Source organism: Pocillopora verrucosa, chromosome 12 (genome assembly GCF_036669915.1).
Source record: "Pocillopora verrucosa isolate sample1 chromosome 12, ASM3666991v2, whole genome shotgun sequence".
Lineage (NCBI taxonomy): Eukaryota > Metazoa > Cnidaria > Anthozoa > Scleractinia > Pocilloporidae > Pocillopora > Pocillopora verrucosa.
In genome coordinates this window covers 2,003,381-2,025,281 of record NC_089323.1, presented here as the reverse complement: position 1 = coordinate 2,025,281, position 21,901 = coordinate 2,003,381, and the positions used below count along the sequence as shown (strand labels likewise).

At 41.0% G+C, this 21,901-nt stretch overlaps 2 protein-coding genes across 4 annotated transcripts; one reads left to right on the top strand and one right to left on the bottom strand.

The window, feature by feature from the left end:
* The first annotated feature begins 3,531 nt into the window (after positions 1–3,531).
* Positions 3,532–5,655, top strand: LOC136277264 (uncharacterized). The gene has a single exon (XM_066159029.1). It carries the CDS (start codon positions 3,532–3,534, stop codon positions 5,653–5,655), a length of 2,124 nt encoding a protein of 707 aa, XP_066015126.1.
* A 5,289-nt stretch (positions 5,656–10,944) lies between these two features.
* Positions 10,945–19,618, bottom strand: LOC131792347 (uncharacterized). Of its 3 annotated transcripts, none has more exons than XM_066159004.1 (13): positions 19,491–19,618; positions 17,813–18,010; positions 17,653–17,708; positions 16,738–17,116; positions 15,837–16,318; positions 15,400–15,448; positions 14,753–14,790; positions 14,392–14,527; positions 14,076–14,294; positions 13,596–13,733; positions 13,419–13,526; positions 12,193–12,396; positions 10,945–11,818 (listed from the first exon to the last, which is right to left on the bottom strand). In XM_066159004.1, the coding sequence occupies exons 1-13, from the start codon at positions 19,519–19,521 to the stop codon at positions 11,610–11,612; spliced, it is 2,247 nt and encodes a 748-aa protein (XP_066015101.1). In that variant the 5' UTR covers positions 19,522–19,618; the 3' UTR covers positions 10,945–11,609. The 3 variants fall into 3 exon arrangements, with proteins under 3 accessions (XP_066015101.1, XP_066015103.1, XP_066015102.1); XM_066159006.1 differs by lacking the exon at positions 15,400–15,448 and adding an exon at positions 15,253–15,274 and having other exon boundaries at positions 15,903–16,318; XM_066159005.1 differs by having other exon boundaries at positions 15,837–16,300.
* Between the last annotated feature and the right edge of the window lie 2,283 nt (positions 19,619–21,901).

Sequence of the window (21,901 nt, the reverse complement as noted above, 5' to 3'; positions counted from 1 at the left end):
CACGCGAACAGGCACCTCCAGATACACGCGTGGAAACATTCGACCAGCCGCGCGATCCGTTGTCTTCGGTGCCAGATGCACCTAAGTCGCCCAGTCCTTTACAGGCACCCAGAAGGTCCACGCGCGTCCGTCAGCCGCCCAAGCGTCTACAGGACTATATGCTTACTTAAGCCTAGGAACTCTTTCCAAGGAACTGAATTTCATTAATATGTGCTTAGTCGTTTGTTTGTTTTTGCTTTTTTTTCCGTTAAGTTGTTTTCTTATTTCTCTATAAAAGGGAGGGTGTTATAATATTGTAATTTTCACGCCCTGTGTTGAATTTCATTTGCACGTGCTGCTAGACTCATTATATATTCAGTTTCGTTTGTACCTTCGAGGCACTTGATAGAGATTAAAAAATAAGAATAAGATACTTTATTAACCACCATTGCAGCCATAGGCTAAATTACGGGATATTTACAAATACTGATGATAACAAAAGAAAGAATAAGAAAAATTATCTACATCTTATAGACATGGCTAAAAATAAAACTGTTCTTCAAACGCTCGGTTTTACATAGGGGGAGAGTGAAATCACTTTTGCGTCTCAGTGCATATTTACAACTCTTCCTTTGGGGGAGGAGGCTATGGAGATTGTGGGTGGGGTTACAGACGATCTCGTCAAACAGATCGATTGAAATCTTTTCTCTCCTCTCATGAAGTTTCGGTAGGCCGACTGTTTCTAGTGCTACACTATATGAAAGGTCAGGATAGATGATTCTGAATGCCCTTCTTTGGATCCGTTCCAAATCTTCACTGATGTAGTTTGGTAGAGAACGATGGAATACAGGACTTGCGTATTCCAGGACGGGCCTAATACATGTCACATAGAATTGCACCAGTTCACTTGGTGCCACTCCAGATCTCTTGAGTTGACGTAAAAAGTAGAGACGAGAGGAACATTTTCTAATTAGTTCAGAGGTGTGCATGTTCCACTTTAAATCATGGCTAATGGTCACGCCTAGCAATTTGGTACTGGTGACTTATTCAAGGGGTTTGCCATTTAGAACTAGGGGTTCGAAATCGTGGTTGCTGTTGGAAAAACCAATTCGAAGTTCTTTGCACTTGGCCTCATTCAGTTGGAACCCATCGAGACTCGCTTGTCTCGAAAGGTCATCCACAGCTTCTTGGAGTTTGCTCTTATTACCCTTTATAGCGACGCTTGATCGCCGCTAGCTGGACCGTACGAATCTCACTGATCAACAAATATCGCCCCAATTTCTTTCATGGAACGCCTCCTTTATTAAATGTCGTATTTGACCGTGAAGCTAAAAATAATTGATTCACAAAATTAGGGACAAGAAATTAGCTTCACGGTCAAATACGACATTTAATAAAGGAGGCGTTCCATGAAAGAAATTGGGGCGATATTTGTTGTGTCGATCAGTGAGATTCGTACGGTCCAGCTAGCGGCGATCAAGCGTCGCTATAGTGAAGATTGGAGGAATTCAAGATATTAGCGGGAGTTGTCGACTGCATACAATAGCCATGGCGCAGGCAAATCCTACGATGGAAGAAGTCACGAGCGAACAGAACGAAGACCATCAAGTCGGCGTTGAAACGACTGAAAGGGACAGAAGAGAAAGAATCCCTACCAAAAAGGGCGAGTCACTTCGCCTGGAAAGGCTTGTTGAGGAGCGAAAGGCCGCAGGAGTCGCTCTGAGGAGGCAGATAACGAAGGTAAACTCTTTACTCGAATCGATGAAAGAATTAGACGCAAGAGTCCTAGAGCAAGAGCGTGACAGTCTAGACTTGTGTAGGGATAGGATGAATGACGCTCATCACAATTATTACAAGGAATTGCATGACACTAAGGAAGCAGATGAAGCGTACGAGTGGTTTGATATTCGGGATCGCGAACATTTCCAATGTCGCATTAGAATTAACGAAGCCTTGCTTAGTGTGGAAAGACAAACAAGCGATAAAATGTCTCTGGTTTCGTCAAAATTATCCAAGCGTTCTTCCTCCTCTTCAGTAAGATCTAGAAGAGCAAAGGCAGCGGCCAAGGCAGCGTGTCTTCAAGTAGAAATGGACTTTCTAGAAGGGGAAGCAGAGTATAAGAAGCTAGTAATGCAAAAGGAGTTAGCTAAGGCAAAGGCTGAGGAAGAAACCATGCGCAAAATCGAAGAAGAAGAAAGGCAGGAGGATTTCCCCCAGATCCCGAAGCATGAAACACCAATTCTAGACGTCAAACCCAAGCTATCGCCCAAAGAGGAACCTAGTGAAACGAAACCTTTGCAAGATAACGGGATCTTAAACCCAAAGGCTCCGCCCTTTGAACCCCCAAATGGCCCAGTTGTACGCCAAGGCACGCAAGCTGGTGAATCACCATCACGTGAATCAAAGCCGGAGATTTCCGACAGAACAGACGAGTTAACCTCGGTGGTGAAGCTTGTCGCCGAACAACAAAGAATGAGTCTGCTCCCAGCACAGCAGCCCCCGGTTTTCTCTGGAAACCACTTCGATTACGCAGCATTCATCAGTGCCTTCGAAAGTTTAATAGAGTGCCGAGTGAGCGATCCAAAGCAGAGGCTCTATTATTTAAACCAGTTCACATCTGGGGACGCTAAGGAATCAATTCAAGGCTTCATTAACCTCGACTCTCCAGATTCCTATGATAAGGCTAGAAAGGTATTAAAGGAAAGATTCGGCCATCCTTATCGCGTTGCACAGGCCTACAAGGATAAGCTGAATGCTTGGCCTCCTATGAAAGAAGGGGACGGCGCGCGTTTGCAACAGTTTGCTGATTTCCTGGTGCTTTGCGAACAAGCCATGAATACGTTAAAGTACATGGAAGGCCTTAACTCCGAGGACACTCTTAGAAGGATAACTGCAAAGCTGCCAAGTAACATGGGAGTGAAATGGTGCCGTTTTGCCAATAAGATGTTAAAATCAGAAGAAAGACTTTCTACGTTTCATGACGTTGTCAAATTTGTAACACAAGAAGCAGCCTTGGCAACCGACCCAGTATTCTCACCTGAAGCCCTCAAGGAAGCAAGGAAAGATGTGTTCACTAGCAGTAGCAGCAGTGACAACAACACCAACAGGAACACAACCTGGCGAAACAATGGAAGAAAAGGCAAGATTACAAGTAGCTTCTTGACAAGTGCCACACCTCACGATGATCAACCGCCACCAAGTTCTTCATGTCCATTCTGCAACAGTCAGCATCACGATCTGGAGAAGTGCTCAAGTTTCAAGAAGAAGACTGTTAAAGAAAGAAGAGCATTTATCCAAGAAGCTAGAATATGTTTCGGTTGTCTCTGCTACGGCCACATGTCAAGAAGATGTCGAAACCGGAAGGTGTGTAAGACATGTAGTATGCCCCACCCGACCATCCTTCATGATGAAAGCAAAATTTCTCCCAAGCAAGGTAGTGAAGACCAAGCAAGAGTAGTTCAGGCAGCTGAAGCAACTAGCAGCTGTACAAGTACCTGTAATGCTACTGGAGTCACCGATGCCATCACAAACTCTATGATTGTTCCGGTTTGAATGCACCACCAAGACAACCTCGAAAGACAAGTTGTAATTTATGCGCTGCTCGACCCAGCTAGTAACGGAACTTTCGTTAAGGAAAGCATACTCGAAGAACTGCAAGTTAATGGAGTCGAGACTCAATTGAAGCTAAACACAATGCATGGTTCAGAAGTAGTTCCTACTCGTAGAGTGAGCGGTCTTATCGTGGAAAGAATGGATAGAGCGGTCTACATCAAGCTTCCCAAGACGTACTCAAGGAACGAAATACCATCGAGAAGAAACGAGATCCCAAGGCCAGAGTCGGCAGCAAAATGGCCACACCTAAGTCATTTAGCTAACAAGATTTACCCGTACCAAAACGATCTGCAAGTGGGACTTTTGATCGGCTCAAACTGTCCAAACGCCATAAAGCCGAAGCAGGTCATTCCTGGTAGAAGCAGCGATCCTTATGCCATCCGTACCCTCCTTGGTTGGGGCATCATTGGTCCAGTGATAGGAAGTACAACCACAGAAGATTCGGATGTCTTATGTCACAGAGTTGCAGTGAAGGAGATCGGTAGCGAAGAATTACCTTCCCATAGTTTTGTTGTTGAGACACACGTAAAAGAGATCATCTCTCCAGAAGCAGTTAAGAGAATGTTCGGGCAAGATTTCAATGAAGAGAAGCACGCGGCTCAACAAACCCTTTCCATGGATGATCGTAAATTCATGGCAAAGGTTAAAGAAGGAATTACCCATCGTTCAGATGGACACTATGAACTGCCATTGCCACTACGAAATGAATCGTTAGCCCTGCCGAATAACGAGAAGCTTGCAGTCCATCGCCTCCAGCAGTTGAAACTGAGATTTCGAAGAGATGAGAAATACAAAGAAGACTACACGGCATTCATGAATGACATGATTAAGAAGGGATATGCTGAGAAGATACCAAAGGACGAAGTTAGGAAAGATGGAAAGACATGGTACCTTCCTCACCATGGTGTCTTCCACCCTCAGAAACCAGACAAGATCCGCGTAGTCTTCGATTGCTCCGCGGAGTACAAAGGGGAGGCTCTTAACAAGCATCTTCTCCAAGGCCCAGATCTTACCAACAAGCTTGTTGGAGTGCTATCGAGGTTCAGAAGGGAGCCAGTTGCCTTCATGGCAGATATAGAAGCAATGTTTCTGCAGGTCCACGTCACTGAACATTGTAGAGATCTGTTACGCTTCTTGTGGTGGGAGGATGGCGATGTAAACAAGGAGCCCACGATATACCGGATGACCGTTCATCTCTTTGGAGCTGGTTCGTCTCCTGGTTGTTGTAACTTTGCGCTAAAGAAGACCGCTGATGACCATAAGCAAGAGTTTGGCCTCGAACCAGCCGAGTTCCTGAGGAAAGATTTCTACGTTGACGACGGTCTGAAATCTGTACCTTCTACAAGTCAAGCAAAGGAGCTCATACGCAAGACTAAAGAGATGTGTCGGCGCGGAGGATTTAACCTGCATAAATTTACAAGCAACAAAAGAGAAGTTATCGAGTCCATACCAGTGGAAGATCGTGCGAAAGGCATAAAGGAGCTGAATCTCGAGAAGGATGAACTGCCTATGGAAAGAGTGCTTGGTGTGAGTTGGTGTATTGAGTCAGACGCTTTCAAGTTCCGGATCGTGATGCAAGATCGCCCTTTAACGCGAAGAGGAATTCTGTCCACTGTTAGCAGTGTGTACGATCCGTTGGGGTTTCTGGCACCTCTAATCTTGACAGGAAAAGGCCTTCTGCAAGATCTGTGTAGAGGTAAAGTGGAATGGGACGACCCTATCCCCGAGAACATAAGATCACGTTGGCTGAAATGGAGGGATGAGTTACACCACTTAGAAGATCTCTCCGTTCGAAGATGCTTTAAACCAGAAGGTTTCGGAACGGTGATATCAACACAGCTTCATCACTTCTCAGACGCAAGCACGACTGGGTATGGCCAGTGTTCATACGTTCGTTTGGTAGACGACAAAGGCCAGATCCACTGTCCCCTGATTATGGGCAAAGCAAGAGTAGCTCCTTTAAAGATGGTCACCATACCACGTCTGGAACTCACAGCAGCTGTGGTGTCAGTGAGGGTCAGCGAGATGCTCCGTCAGGAGCTCCAGTATGAAAGTGTAGAATAAATCTTCTGGACTGACAGTAAAGTCGTGTTGGGCTACATAAAGAACGACTCGAAGAGGTTCCACGTGTTCGTAGCCAACCGTGTTCAACAAATAAGGGACCAAACCTCACCTAGCCAATGGAGACACGTCGAAACGAAGTGTAACCCAGCCGATGATGCATCGCGTGGTATCACTGCCAAGGAACTCGTTGAAAGTTCAAGATGGATTTCAGGGCCAGAGTTCCTTTGGACGCCCGAAGACCAGTGGCCACAACCCCTCGAGGCTCAAGACCTCGTTACGCCATCAGACGATCCAGAGGTGAAGAATTTGACTTCTTATGCAACAAGTACGCAAGAGCCATGGAACCTTGCTGAGAGTTTAAACTACTTCTCGGACTGGCATAGGGCGTGTAGAGCCGTTGCTATCTGTCTACGCTACAAGCAAAAACTCCGTCAACTGGCGTCCTCCAAGAAAGAAAGTTGTGCTAAACCAACAAAACGTCAGCAAAAGCCTGCCCTGACAGTGGAAGAGATTTTATCAGCTGAAAGGGAAATCCTCAAAGCAGCCCAGAGGGTCGCCTTTTCAAGGGAAATGGGTCTGTTAAAGCCGTTTCAAGAAGGACAAGATAGATCATCCGCGCAGCAGAAGAAGAGAGCCATGAATGCGACGAGCTCGTTGTACCGCCTCGACCCATTCATTGACCATGATGGAGTGCTACGAGTTGGTGGTCGGATCCAACGAGGCAATTTTACAGATGAAACAAAGTTCCCAGTCATCCTTCCGAGAAAGGGCCACGTTACAGGTCTGATCATTAAGCACTACCATGAGAAGGTTCAACATCAAGGTCGTGGAATGTCCTTAAACGAGATCCGAGCCAATGGATTCTGGGTTATCGGCGGAACATCAGCTGTAGCCTCCAAAATTGCAAATTGTGTCACCTGCCGGAAGTTACGAGGTGCAGTCCAGGAGCAGAAAATGTCCGACCTTCCGGAGGATCGTCTGGAACCGGCACCCCCCTTCACCTACTGCGCTGTCGACTACTGTGGACCATGGTATATTAAGGAGGGGCGCAAGGAGGTAAAGAAGTATGTTGCCCTCTTCACGTGCATGGCATCAAGAGCCGTACATCTTGAAGTCTCGAACTCCTTGGAGACTGACTCGTTCCTCAACGCCCTGCGTCGTTTCATCTGCAGAAGGGGTCCTGTACGTCAGCTGCGCAGTGATCAAGGAACGAATTTCATCGGAGCAAAACGAGAGCTCCGCGAAGCGTTGCAGTCTATGGATCAAGGCAAGATCAGCACTGAGGTGTTGAAAGAGAATTGTGATTGGATAACCTTTAAGATGAATTTCCCATCAGCCAGCCATGCAGGAGGAGTATGGGAGCGCCAAATCAGGACCATTCGCAGTGTACTATCAGCCCTCCTGGAGAAGAGTGCAAGTTGCCTGGACGGAGAGTCCTTTCACACGCTGATTTGTGAAACCGAAGCGATCGTGAACAGCCGTCCCCTGACAGTGGATAATCTAAGCGATCCAGGGTCACTATCTCCACTGACGCCAAATCATATCCTCACAATGAAAGCAAAGCCAGTTCTACCTCCGCCTGGCGTGTTTCAAAGAGAAGACCTGTACTCAAGGAAACGTTGGCGACGAGTCCAGCATTTATCATGCGAATTCTGGGACCGTTGGAGGAAGGAATTTCTTCATAGCTTACAAGAGAGGTCCAAGTGGACGAGACCACGCCGTAACATGCAAGTTGGCGACGTAGTTATCGTTAAAGACGACAACAAGGCGAGGAATCGGTGGAGCCTTGCTCGTGTGATAGAAACGTACCCCAACAAGGCCGATGGACTGGTGCGTAGTGTCAAGGTAGCGATTGGAGACCCTGATATCTCCAGCACTGGAAAGAGAGTGCACCCCCCATCAGTTTTGGAAAGACCCATTCAAAAGCTTGTCCTGCTGCTGCCAAGAGAGGAAAGACTGGGATTCCCGCATGGGGAGCCATTCAACGAACACATTCAAAAGGAGGACTAGACACGGACATGTCAGTGAACTCTGAACTTGTTACTTTAATTATGTTTCGTTTTGTTTGAAATACGGTGATTTCAAGGGGAGCCATGTAAGTGCCCCTAAGGCACGGGTTTATCCCTTGTTTTGATTTAGTAATCGTTTAATTAATAATCTGTAAAAGTCACACTAGGTGCCTCGTCACGCGTTCCGTAAGTGGTATCGCATTTCCAAACAGAACGGATCTATTGTGCAATTCAATAATTCGATCGATTTCGCAAGCACTCGTGGTTTAATATAAAGAAATTGTCTGTCGTTTTTATCGAAGGAAGGAAAGGTCTTTTTGTGTCAACTCTCGCCAGATCCGGCAACAATGTAAGTTTAATTTACCTCGAGTGTTTCTATAGCTAATTTCTTGTCCCTAATTTTGTGAATCAATTATTTTTAGCTTCACGGTCAAATACGACATTTAATAAAGGAGGCGTTCCATGAAAGAAATTGGGGCGATATTTGTTGTGTCGATCAGTGAGATTCGTACGGTCCAGCTAGCGGCGATCAAGCGTCGCTATACCCTTTGTAACTATTTCGGAACAAGATGTATCATCCACGTACTTCCACATGTCAACTGGTGTGTCCAAGTCATTAATCATGACAAGAAATAACCAGGGGCCCAGTTTTGTTCCCTGGGGGACACCGGATGGCACAGAGCGCCATTCAGAGTGACAATCCTGAGCAAGTTTAACTCTTTGTTTCCGGTCCATCAAGAAGTCAACAATCCAACCTTTGACTTGACTCGGAATATCATATGTTGTAAGTTTTTGAACAAGAACACTGTGATCGATAAGGTCAAAGGCCTTACGGAAATCGAGTAGGACTACTCTTGCCGTGGCACCATTTCCGTCGGTGTTAACAAGCCAATTATGCGTCATATTGACCAAGGCATGTGTAGTAGACGATTTGGGAATAGCTCCAAATTGTCGAGGGTCGATTCTTTGTAACACAGCAGGTTTAACGTATTTCTCAACAATGTGATCTTCAGCGAGCTTAGACAGGATAGGCGTGAGGGAAATCGGACGGAGGTGCTTGTTAATGTCATTAATAGGCCTTTGTTTTGGCACCGGGACAACGTCAGCCTCTTTCCAAGAAGGCGGAAGGCGGGATTCGTGGAACGAGGAGTTGAGGATCGCAGAGACTGGACCCGCCAAGAGATCAGCGTTTTCCTTTAATAACCATGCCGGGATACCGTCTGGCCCATGTGCTTTCGAGGGGTTGAGCGCAGATAGTTTCATAGAAGTTGAAAACTCCGATATCATATTTACGGCATGACCTTCGTTGTTGGCTTGTGGTCAAAAGGATTGTGGGTAAGAGGCTCAAAAATCTGCATTGGGGTCAGGAACGCTGAATTGATGTAATTTGCCAGAACACCTGGTGAAAAAACCTAGGTGTTGCAGTAATTTGCTGGTGTTGGCCCGCTTTTCTGAGGCAGGTGACATGCCGCTGAGCTTTTTCACCTCTTTCCACCACACGGATGGCTTACACTCCCTCAAATGGCTAACCTTTGCTTCGTAGTACTTTGCCCGGCAGATCTTACGCTCACGATTCACGCAATTTCTGAGCATTCGAAAGGTATCCATATTTCCTTTTGCAAGGGCACATTGGCGTCGTTTGATCAGGTTCTTGAGTTTGCCTTTCAACCACGGAGGCTCGCTTCGATGAGTAGATTTGGATCGCGGGGGAGAAATAAAGTCTAGGCCCGTCTTAACGATATTTTCAAATAGTGACACTTTCTCCGCGCAGGTCTCCACGGTGTAAAGGAGGCGTGGTATGTCAACAATTTCGAGGTAAATTTGTATTGCGTGTCTTTTACTAGGTCTCAAATCCCTCGAGATAATTGTTTCCTTTGATTGCGATGGTTTTGCTCGAAGCTTGGGCTGGATCTCCACTGAACTGTGATCCGAAAGGCCAACTTTAGGTCGCTCGATGGCTTTATCATAGAACTCCTTCATATTGGTTAGAATACGATCCAAAAACCTTTTCCCTCTGGTCGGAAAGTGAACAATTTGTTTCAGATTGAAATTAGATTTAAGAGTTGTTTCGTTAAGGTGGTTTAAATCGCCGACAAGAAGGATTCCACTGTTTGGATGTTGAGACTCAATTGATGTAAGGCAATTTAATAAATAATCTTGCATTTTCGAGTCAGGAGCTGACGGTGGATGGTATATAACTCCAGATCTAATACTAGAAAAGCCTCTAGGGAGTCGAGTTGGTCGCAGCTTTGCCCACAGGACTTCAAAATCAAAGACCGGATTCTCGTCGACCTCGGAAAAATCGAGAACAGAAAAAGGGATGGATTCCTTAATGTACATACACACTCCGCCGTGAGTGGCCTCCTTTCTGTCCCGTCTGATGATATTATAACCATTAATTGCTATTACGGAGTCCGGGATATGTTGTCACAGCCAAGACTCCGTAATGCAAACAAGGTCGTAATTAGCATTTTGAACGTGGCTTACTTCATCAATTTTTGGTGCGAGCGACATCACGTTTGATAGAAACAGCGATATTCAGGATGTGATATTCAGGATGTGATCTTGTAAGTACGATTCGCTTCTTTGGTTTTTGTCGATCTCCCAGCTCTCTTTCCACGATAACGTGACCACAAATTCTTAGCTAAATTGTTTAGCAGAGGTCTTGTGCAAGGCTGAGCCATTTGACAGAGTTTTAAACTACTAAAAAGATGAAAATATAAGGAGCGCTTCAAAGTGCAGCCATACGTGGCGCATACACAAACTCTGCAAAGTAAAAAAAGACAAGGAAGGAAAGGGGACCACTATATGGAGAATTGACCAAATGTCTGTTCAGTAACCGCTTGAACGTGTGGATCGCTGTGTTATTACAAATATCGGCCCTGAATCAAACATTAAGGTCAGGAGAATAAAGGAGCTGATGGTCGCCGAATAATTTTTTGGCGACCATACCGCTGACAAGGAGCCAAAATAACCCTGAGCTCAAGATTGGATTGGACAAGTTCGTAAGTAGTTAACTGAGCAGCCTCTCCTTATGCAAATTAGTTTACCTTCCCTAAAAACTTCTTGGGGATGTTTTCAGATTTTGGTAGCGAGCGAGCTGGTGTGAAAACAGGTTTTCGCCTTCACAAATAACGGACGGACGGGGAACAACTCGATAACCTTCTTTTGGTAAAGGCTTTCCTTAGGGGAGGCACTCGCTGGCTGCGGGAAGGTCGGGATCTATTACGGCTGTTGACTATCCTTGAGACAATGACTAAAAACATCAAAGTTGGCTCCAACGTAGATTTATTCTATACGCACCACAAAGCTGACTGGTTTCCTTTTTCACTATTTTACTGTCCCATGATACTCCCAAAGAAAGCTCTATTTAAGCCTAAGGTACAAAAGATCAGGTAATGCTACGAATTATCTAAAGGATCACGTAATCTAATACAACGATTGGTTAATTACGAATTCCCCCTTTTACAAGATTAATCACTTTCAAATAGCTCAGGTGGATAACAACTACACGAAGGATCATGACTGGAGACGGTTACAGTTTAACACTAGTTACAGACATGATCTAATACCAACTGTTTAAGACTGACTGTATTAAGACCAGTATCATCTATGCATGCTGAACTTAGTAAAATCTCGCAGTTTCTACGTTGGATTTTATATATTTTTTTAAGCGCTAGCATACAAACTTGATAACTAAAAATCCTATCGTTACACAAGCAAGCGAGGAATTTCGTTTTTTTAAATAAAACCTGATTTTCAGATGTTTTCCACATTATGAAATCCAATAAACTGGTTATGAGAATAATCAAACTAAACGAGTGGAAGTTGTCTTGATGTAATACTAAATTTTTGCAACTAATCTTCGCCAAACCCTCTCCACACAGGTATTCGTCTTTGCTGTTGATTGTTTTTTCATCAATGGGTTGCTAACTGTTAATGTCGTTAAATAGTTGGTTTATTCTGTTTCTGCCATAAGGGAGCTCCATTCAAATCGCCTGTTTCCTCCTCATTGTTTCTCTCTTTAGCACGTCTGGTCTTCTCAGCAATTGAACTCTGATCATAGTTACAACCGGAATTTTGTTGCTGAATATTCTGCCTTTGCGACTCTCGCGCAATGCTACACAAGTTACCAACATCTAGCTCATGTTCACCTGGTAAAGTGAAAAAAAAAAAGGAAAAAGGAATTAAGCCAGCGAATATCAGAAAATCTTTACTTGACACACACACGCAGTTCTACTTCAAAGTTAATCAACTTCATGCGCTGTCAAAACTGTTTACCTTAAAAAAATAACTTCTTACCGAACCAAAAATTTGTATGCTGCATATTTTCAAAAACGAAGAAAGAAAAAAAGAAAACTTTGGGGTTGTCTTTGAAAGCGACATTTAGTGACAGGCCTTTTCACCAATTAATCAAGTTACTTGTAAACTTTCATATCAGTAGCATGAGGCGTCCTCTTATTCGCTCCCTCTTTGCCTCAATCAACAGAAAAACTATTGTAGTAGTATTGTCGCCGATGTTTGTTACCTGGAAAAAAGTCTTCTTCGCTGCTACTTCCTCCTCTCTCCTGCTCATTGACTTTGGGCTTTGATTCGAGCCTAATAAGGTCTTCACCAACAAGATCCGTGCAAGTTTTCGTAAAAGAATCTTCTTCCGCTTCGTTTTTTCCTTCATATTTCGCGACACCTTCAGGGCCACAACACTCCTCTGATGTGGGGTTTTCATCTAAATCTGTTAAAAATTTGAAACAGAAGAGATGTTGAAATTTTTTGGTGAGAATTGTGTTCATGAAGAATATTTTCAAAGTTCTTGAAAGATAAGTCATTCATGTGTGTTTCAATGAAGCCCTTCGAATCAACTCTTCGATTTTACAAGCAAATTTATACAAAATTTAATTTTTTTTCAACAAAGTTTCAATTTGTAATTACCAAAATATACGTGAGGAAATTTGGGGTCGAAAAAATGTACAGTGACAAATTTAAACGTATAGGATTGCAACCTATTAAATAGCACTGACTCCTTGTCATGTTTCCTTTGCTTTGGTTGGTTGATTGTTATTACTGAGGGTTTGATTTTAAGACACTTACTTGAAACGTTCTCTAAAATACCAAAAATATTTCTTCTTGGGCACCACTAACAACTTAAGCACATGCTTCGACGCGTGGTAATTTTGCAGTTTCTCAGTTTAATAACACTTCACTTGCAAGTCTTTGCGTTACTTGTAAGTTAAAATGTGATTCATCTCATTTTATTGTGATCCATTAGTAATATTGTAGAATTTTCACATAGAGTACAATTCATAGTGGTGTTAAATCCATGCAGAGTACAATTCGGTCCGTAATTAAACGAGTGACAGACGAAATCGGACTCCTTAGGAGCGGGAGTTTCATTTACTTTCGTATCACAAGTGTGATTAGACTGACTCGATCAACAAAAAGTTCAATTAATCTTTAACACTGTGACAAATGCTTGAAGACAAAATACTCATCACTTAAAGGTGTGGATAAATAATGACGCAATTCCCTTTTTAACTATAGAAAATGAATCCAATAGTCTACATAACAGCGCACTCAACAGAGTTCACTGTCCGATTTCTGTAAGAACACAACGTGTACATTTTTTTATTGGTGCCTCTCAAAATAAACAACCACCTACGAATTTTGTTAAAATTTTGTTAAAATTTTGTTAAATCATGATAAAACATTCTGAAATTTAAGTAGATGTAAGTGTTCAGGATGACAAAAATAGGGTACCTTCACTCGAAGCCGTTGAAGAATTGTCTTCAGAAAAAGAGCTTTCGGAACCAGAAGATTTACTAGACAATGACTCCTCATCACCCATATATCCAGTGCAGGAAGGTCCTGAGGAAAAAATAAAACATTCTGAAATTTAAGTAGATGTAAGTATTTAGGATGACAAAAATAGGGTACCTTCACTCGAAGCCGTTGAAGAATTGTCTTCAGAAAAAGAGCTTTCGGAACCAGAAGATTTACTAGACAATGACTCCTCATCACCCATATATCCAGTGCAGGAAGGTCCTGAGGAAACACGTACCGAACCTTTATCGCCTAAAAAAGATTAGCAAGATGCAGTCGAAACCTTGTGATTCACATTGCAAATGACTTCATCGTGAGACAGACGATAAGAAATTATTACAAGGGTATTCACCCTTGCAATGATTTTACAGAAGAATGTTTGGAGAGGAAGTAAGAGAGAGTTTGGTACCAAAAAAACAAAAAAACAAAAAAAAAACAGCAGCCTCTGTCTTTTGTCCCTAAGATGGCCGCTACAAGGGCGTAAGACGATTTTTTTAAACTCGTCGTGTTTTGAAAAAAAATTTAAAAAAAACTTTCAAGCTTAACAGTATGATCGCGAACTAGAAGTGTTTCAAAATAGTTACAAGAACGTACCTGCCAAAGGTTCCGATAAATCTTGTCCTTCACTTCTCTTCGTTTTATCAACCATAAAATGAGCCCAAAGGCAGAAAAACTCACTTTGTAATTTTGGATCTTTAACCAGTCGTAACAGTGTTTTTTGACCTTGATCGTAATAGTCGAAATCAGTCTTTCCAAGAATTCCTCCAGTCGAAGAATACACTGTAACAGTTACTTTGCCAGGCTTATCAGATGCTGAGGCACAAAATTGAAAACATACAGTAAAATGCAAACGTACGCGAAAAAAGGAAGTATGAATATTTTTTTAGTATTGAAGTCATAAAAGACTTACCCGGAATTCGACCTTTCAAATTAAAAGCATTAATTCTTTCCAAGTCAGCAACAGCCTTCTCTCCAAATTCTGCCCAGGCAGACTTTACTTCCCGTGGAAGAGCCTGCCCAAAACCTAGGACAAATGGCGATCCACCCTGAAAGAAATGCATGCCACCGGTTAAATTTATCTTAGATAGCCAAGTTTAAAAAGGAGGATACACCTCAGATGGTTTCTAGAACATACTTTTATTTTTAGTGGCAACCCTATGAATGCAAACTCACAAACTTGAAAGACAATTAAATGTTCGGAAAAGTATATATTCAATTCAAGTTCAAGCGCAAACAGAAGGTACACAATTATGAAAAAAAAAATTATTTACCTCAATAGGCCCTTCACTTGGGTAGATTTCCGAAATATCTAAAACCATATAAAAGTTAATTGGTTAAGTCGGTGTTAGCAGGATATTTCAAAAACTAACTCAAGTTTTACAGACACTCCTCTTCAGCCCTTTTTATAGAAGAATGAACCTCAAAGGCTTACTCAAGTTTTACAGACACTGCAAAGAACAGTTGATATGGCTTTGTAAACTTATAAAGCAGAACCTCATCCTAGGGACAACCTCAGGACTAGTAAGAGTCCCGTAGAAAAAGGTGCTCCATCAGTGAAGGAACAGATTCAGTGGAACCTTTATTCAGGGGACAAATAAAAACCACAAAAAGTGTCCCCAAAAGAAGGGCCTTTCTTTAATGAAGGTAACAGATACAGGGGAACCTCTACTCAGGGGACAAGCTAAAAACCAGAGAAAATTTTCACTGAATAGAAGTGTTCCTTCAGTGATGGTAACAGAAAAAATAGATTAAAGAAAAGTTTTTTAATTACGTCTGGATCCAAGGCTTGCTTCCCTTGATGAAGGTTTTGCTTTAATATAAGTTTCTCAAATAAAAGCTCTGAACTATTAGAAAACTTTAAGGTTGTGAAATAATCTGGAACATCAGCTCAGGTAAGATATACATGACTCGTATGTACCTTCAGACTTTTCGGAAGTTTCAAATCCTGAACCTTCTGATGACAGTGGCTGCAGATGAAAAATACAAAATGAATTGTATATGTTTAAAATTAACATTTTCAGCTTAGATCTAAAGACAGACTTGGACATTGTAACATTCAATTTAAAAGTCAACCAGTATGTTGTATTGTAATGATGCAGAAGCAATAATTTACTGAAGATTGGTAAAAGGCTAATAAGTAATACTAATGCCTGTTGTTTCATCACTTGTCCATGGAGGAAGGACAGAGATCTTTTTAAAAAGTGTTGAACACCAATTTTAAATTTTGGCCAATTGTAGGGGTATTTTGTCAAATAGGGTGCTCACTTGAGGGGAGGTGCCATCTTAGGGATTTTTGATTTAATTATCAGATTTAAATTTCCCAAACCAAACATTTCTTAATCTAGAGCTTTATACCTCAGCATCAGACATTTGAAGAGTGAAATGTCCACTCCTTTCTTGGTCTTCAGCTGCAACAATTGCACCTGCTGACTCTTTCCCTGCAACTTGGGAAGGGTCAGTTTTCTCAACATTAGGCTCTTCCAGATCAGGAGATTTGAAGTTCTCTGTTTCCTGATGGCCCCCTTCTAAATCATTTCTGTCAGCTTCTACCTCTGTCCAAGACAACTGTTGAGATATTTCAGTGATATCCAAAGTTGTTACGGCCTTAGAACTTCCTAAAGTCGATGCCTCTGAAGTAACTATGTTCTGTGGTTGCTGAGAAGATGCACTTGAAATATGTAACCTCTGAAGCTGATGGGGAAATGTTGAAGCTTGTGGCACTGATTGCAACCCTGGACTGTTAGAGGCAGGAAAAAGTGGCATCTCTAAGCATTGTTGAGCAGGTACTGTGTTTAAGGCATTATTTCCACCTGTAGGTGCTGGAGCAACAGGAATCCCTTTAGTGGTAGGAAACACAAAAAACAGGATTCCTCCTTCATACAAGAAGAACAACTTAATAAACTATAAATAACATTTTCTCTTTCTCTAATCAAGATTACAAACAAAGTATATAAAAAAGTTACTTTGTTGCACAGTGCATCATTGATAACATAATTAAATTTCTTGTACATTTAGCTTCTAATTAAGAAAAAAATGTTTATCAATGGATTGCATATCTAATAGTCAAGAATAGAGGTTAGGTATGTATAGTAGACTGGTTTGTAAAGCTACACAAAATCAGCAGTCTTGAAGCCATTTGCAACAATGCCACTCCCCTTTGACAGTAGAATCTAAGAAAATTTGCTGCCACCCATCACTGTACAGACCAAAATTATTCATAAATGCAAACAGGAAACATTGTTTTGTTGACACCTACCCATTTGAGGAGGCTGTTGTAATGGATTATGCTGTAATAATATTGTATTACTTGGCGCCCCAAGTTCTTGCTGCACATTCATGAGTGGTCTTTCATTTGATAACTCAACATCACTTTTCTCAGCACTTTTTTCAGCCTGCCCTGACACCAAATTCAAATGACTTGAAATGTTTTCGGAAAGACCATCATGTGAAGCAATTACAACAGGAAGCTTTTCAGGGCTTGGTTGAGCAGGACCATTCATCAATGATAGTGACATTTTCACTGGGCTCTCGCTACTTGTCAACTCTCCATATGTTGCAATCTGGTCAAATGAACGTTTCCTTCCTAACTGCTCTATGTATCCTGAATCATCCACCACCTCTGATTCTTCAAATTCCTGTTCCCAACAGAAATAATACATGTGTCTTAGCATAACATCCATTACTAGTGACAGCCAAAATATTTGTGATTAATCCCTCCTTTAATTTCCCTAAAAGAACCATTCCAACACACTTTGAGTCATGCCTTAAGATAGGACTGACACACTTCTGACTTCAGTAGTGTGAGGAGATTATCCCAACACCCTGGACGTAATGCAACTCAGCAACAGATTACCCCAAAAATTTAAATTTTTAGGCTTCCCTTACAAGTTGCTTGTATATATTCACACCCCTTGTGGGAGTGGAAGGAACAGGGAAGTGAGATGCTTTGAGTGCACTTTCCTTTCCATTTCTGGGGCCCAAGATCATTTCATAGACACAGTGTCATGGGTAGAATTTTATGTTGGTACTGGTCCCTGCTCAGAGGTTTTTTCCTCAAGGTTGTCTGCTTTTCCTCCCTACACAAAACTAACAGTTCAAATTCTAATAAGACCTAAAAACAATTGATTGGGAGCTAATTTGTGGAATCTCCACCATCTACAATCCTACTCACTTCCGCTCTCGTGCCTACACCAGCTGTAACCGTAGGTATTTTCTGAAGAACTCTTGCTGAAAAAAAAGAACAAGTAATTTGAGATAAGACCATAACATTGCATTAGCCAACTTCAATGCACTCAAATTTCACAGGTGAGTAATTGCATTGTATCACTCACCATGTCCTGGAGTTGTTGCTGGTTCAGTGTCATGAATCTTGCATTCTGGGCCATCAAGGCTATGTGGAACCCAAGTAGAGTCACCATCTAACACTTTCTTTTCTATTTCACTCAATTCTTGTTCATCACCAACATCACTTCTGCTCAACATTGGTTCTGAATGAGCCATTGTTATATCCATTCCTTCCTCATTTGGAACTACAAAAACAAACAAACAAACAAACAAAACAAAACAAAATTACTTTGACTTGATTTAAAAAGTTTACAAACCATCATAAGCCATCTAGGAATTTACGATCATCAACCATGAACTTGTTAGTGACACCTAGATCAAGGTTAAAATTTTATGGTGATTGTGCTTTTTCGGTCTACGCCCCTAAACTTTGGAATAATCTTCCAGAGCATATAAAATGTAGTTTAAATCTAACATCTTTTAATAGCAACCTTAAAACTTATCTTTTTAAGTGTTATTTAATTTGTAGTTTTGCTCTCGTATTTTTTGAATTTATTATTTACTAAGTTACTGCTTTAAATATTTTATTGTAAAGTGCTTTAAAGCTCTAGAATAGGGTGCTATAGAAATTTTTGTATTATTATTATTATTATTATAAATATATATAGCACATAAATAAAAAATAGACAGCCAAAGACTGCACATGGCTACTGATATAGCACAATTTTTAAAGCATTGAAAAGAATTAGAGGTTTTCTAATGAGACTAGAAGGTAGTGTTGCAGAATATTTCTCTCACATGCAAAACAGGAAACCTGCCACTTCCCATATATTTATAAGTAACAATGATTACCTGTGCTTCATATAATAAATTTTGCTTGTTCATCATCAATAAATTTCTTATTTTATTCCAATTCCTTTTTTATGAGACTTTTGTTTTATGCAAAAAGGCATTTCGTGTTTTAGGACATTCCATCTTTCTATGTTATAAAATCTTCCATCATTCTGCTGATCCACTGTTCCTCCATTCTATGATTCTGTTGAATAACTCAAGGTATTGTATCTTGCTGCTGGCTTGCTTGCAAATTTAGCGACTCTTCAGCATAAGTTGCTGATTCAAACAGTGAAATTCTCTCTTTACAAAGAAAAAAAATTCCTCAAAGCTGCTATGATGTGCAGATCACATATATTGAGATATTTCTGCAAGGAAAGTTTTGCTTTAAAACAAGCGTAGGTGGATACCACTGTGAAATTATTTTGAGAAGTTTATTATATTTTGAAGTGTCACAGCAGGAACTAAATAGATCATATCTTCAAATCTGCATAATTTGCCGATTTAAACTGTAAAATGCTCTCTCTTCATAGAAAAAAAAATTCCTTTACGTTTCATTACCCCCCGATCACATCTATTAAGATACTTCTGCAAGGAGAACTTTTGTTTTTAACTGCATGTAATCCTGAAATAATTGTAAGATGTTTATTGTCTTCTTCTGTCTTCAATAGTGTCATGGAAAGAACTCACTCACTCACTCATCTCGACGACACGTGCAGCTTTGCCTCCTACAGAGCAACCTCGCGAGCTACATTAAGGTTCACGATCATTTTCATATCTAGATTTCTACTAGCTACAAGTTGAGGCATAGGTGTTCTTAGACTATATTACAATTCGAATTATATCTTCAAAAAGTTCATCGCCAACAAAAATAAGCACCATAAAATTACTCACCATCTCCAACTTCAGCCCCACGTTTAGACATATCAGGTCAATGTTTAACTTAGAACAAAATTTTCACCAAAAACCACGGATCACCGGCAAACAACTAACCGCGAGCAAAAATTTTTATTTGCGGCGTCCAGTTGACTCCTGCGCATGTTCATAACAGAGCACACCACACGGTTCTCTACGCCAGCGGATGAAAAGAATAGCGTTATTGTGGTGGTGTACGTAAACTTGAAAATCATACTAACTAATGAAAAGTGGAACTAAAAAACCTGAAGAAAATATCGAATTTTTTCTAGTGTGCCATCCACTGCTCCAGGAGGTTTGGAGGTGAAAAATGAGAGGATAATTGATGGCCTTCTACGCAGCTTTTACGCTGTTTTCAGGTTCCTGCGCGGGATTAAATAGATTGCAAAGTAGTCAGTTTTATTGGTAAAGATGAACTTTGAGCGAGCTGTGAGTTCTTCTCGTAGCAAACTGGGCTCAGAGGAAAATAAGAATGAGGAGATGGGACAACGGCAAACCATAGAAGTGATCGGTTCAAATTTCAGAGACAGCCTCCTGCTTTTGCTCCTGATGCAACAGCTGATGATTGTATGGGAGGCCGCACTTGAGCCGGGATGTCTACTAAACAAAGAAAAACAGCAGTGTTTTAAAACTCTCTGTGCCTCTTTTTAAAACAAAAACGCCCATATTGTCGCCCCTAACGAACAACATACCTTAGACAACTTTTCTAAACCTTTTCTTGATCTACTTAAGAATAAAATCATGCCAAACAAGTTTCTTTTTATGCTGCTTTGATATTTTCCCGTTTGACAAATTATCTTTCGACCCTTTGAAATGTACTTTGTTGTTATTTCAAGTGAGAATAAAATTGTTTAACAACTATCGTACTATTTACTTGTTCTAAAATAACTTTAAGGAGCAAAAATAGAAAGCATCAGAAGCTTTGAGTCTATTCTAGCTTCTTTCTTTTGCATGATTCGATTTGCTAAATCAAGCTAGGACTTGGTTGTTTTTTATGAAAAAAAAAATGTGGAAGGTTCAGTTCACTTTTTGCAATTTTTAAGCGTGAGATTTTTCAAAGGTTAAATGGTATCATTGCTTCACTAAAAAGAGAGGAAAAGTAAACATAGTATTATTTTTTCAGTCTGTTACAACTTTTGGCTTGAAGTCGTATTTTTTAAAAATTGCCTGTGGTTACTAAAATGATACCGCCACCTTATGACTAGAGTGTTCATTACCAAGGATGATAGTCATGAGTTTTTGGACAAGCTTCAGCTCTCAGCATTGAGTATTCATCACATAACCATGTGTATCACACACACTGGAGGTACTTGACTTCTATCTTCTTGTGCAACAATACACTCACAGTGACCATGAAATCAAGCAAGTCAGGAGCTGGCCTAACCTTTTTTTATTAAGCTGCTCCAACTGAAATCTTCAAGGGAAGACTTAATACTATACCTTGTTACATGTAAGACATAAAAGCCAGCAGTTCCAGGTTTCTGTACGCATAGGCTTTTGCACTGTTCATCAATCTCCTCTAGAAACTGATATTTGCCACATGCTTCGACGCTATAAGTAGGGAGCAATATGATAGTTTTTTGCTTTTTGCAGTGATAAATATTTTCATTTTGAATGAATTAAACTCTGTTTAATGTTTCTGATCATAGTAAATTAGAGTAAAAAAAGTATTGACATGAATTTTTTTTTATGACACACCTGTGTATTGTACTGATGTGTTAAAAAAAAAGTGCTCATCGCAAACCAGTAGTAATTGTAGCAAGATATAACACCTTCATACTTTCTTAAGGACCTCAGGATTTCTATGGCCAGCCCTCTCAAGTATTTCAATCCCTGTTGATTGCTTGGTTAAATTAGAGTCAAAGTATAGGATGTGGAAAAGGAGGATTTAATGTGTCGCAAGATTCACGGATAAATATGAAAGGGTTACCCCTACTTGCGGTTTAGTGGTTTACTTGCGGTAAAGCAGATAGCGAAACTGGATAGCGACAGACCTCATTTCTCTTTTTTTTACCAACCCAACCCTTTTCTTCGCGATTTCCTTTACATATTTAGGCCTCTCGATTTCTTCTTTGATACTGACTACAAGATTGTGGCAAGCATGTCCCACATAGTTTTTGTTCTGTGCTATTCTGACGTTGAATTCTTTTACACTAAAACATTTCTGTACGCTTGCATGACCTCTACAATGCCTTCTTTTCTGCTTTTCACTTAAAACAAATTAATGTAATGATTCATTTCTACTTCTACGTCTTTGAAACAACCTCAGCAATCCATTCTTCCATGAAAATCAGTTTCATGCCATTACAGCACGCAGTGGCTTTGGTTGGATGTTTTCCATGCATCAACAGGCAGTTTACAATTGAAAACTTTCAGGTGAAAAAAAAATA

Bases quoted from the DNA above. Each gene is read 5' to 3' on its own strand.
- LOC136277264 (XM_066159029.1), top strand. From the start codon at position 3,532: ATGCACCACCAAGACAACCTCGAAAGACAAGTTGTAATTTATGCGCTG.
- LOC131792347 (XM_066159004.1), bottom strand. From the start codon at position 19,521: ATGTCTAAACGTGGGGCTGAAGTTGGAGATG. The intron at 17,117-17,652 runs GTGAGTAGGATT...TGTTGGGAACAG, and splicing joins GTGTAGGCACGAGAGCGGAA to GAATTTGAAGAATCAGAGGT. The intron at 16,319-16,737 runs GTAGGTGTCAAC...CTACCACTAAAG, and splicing joins ACAACAGCCTCCTCAAATGG to GGATTCCTGTTGCTCCAGCA.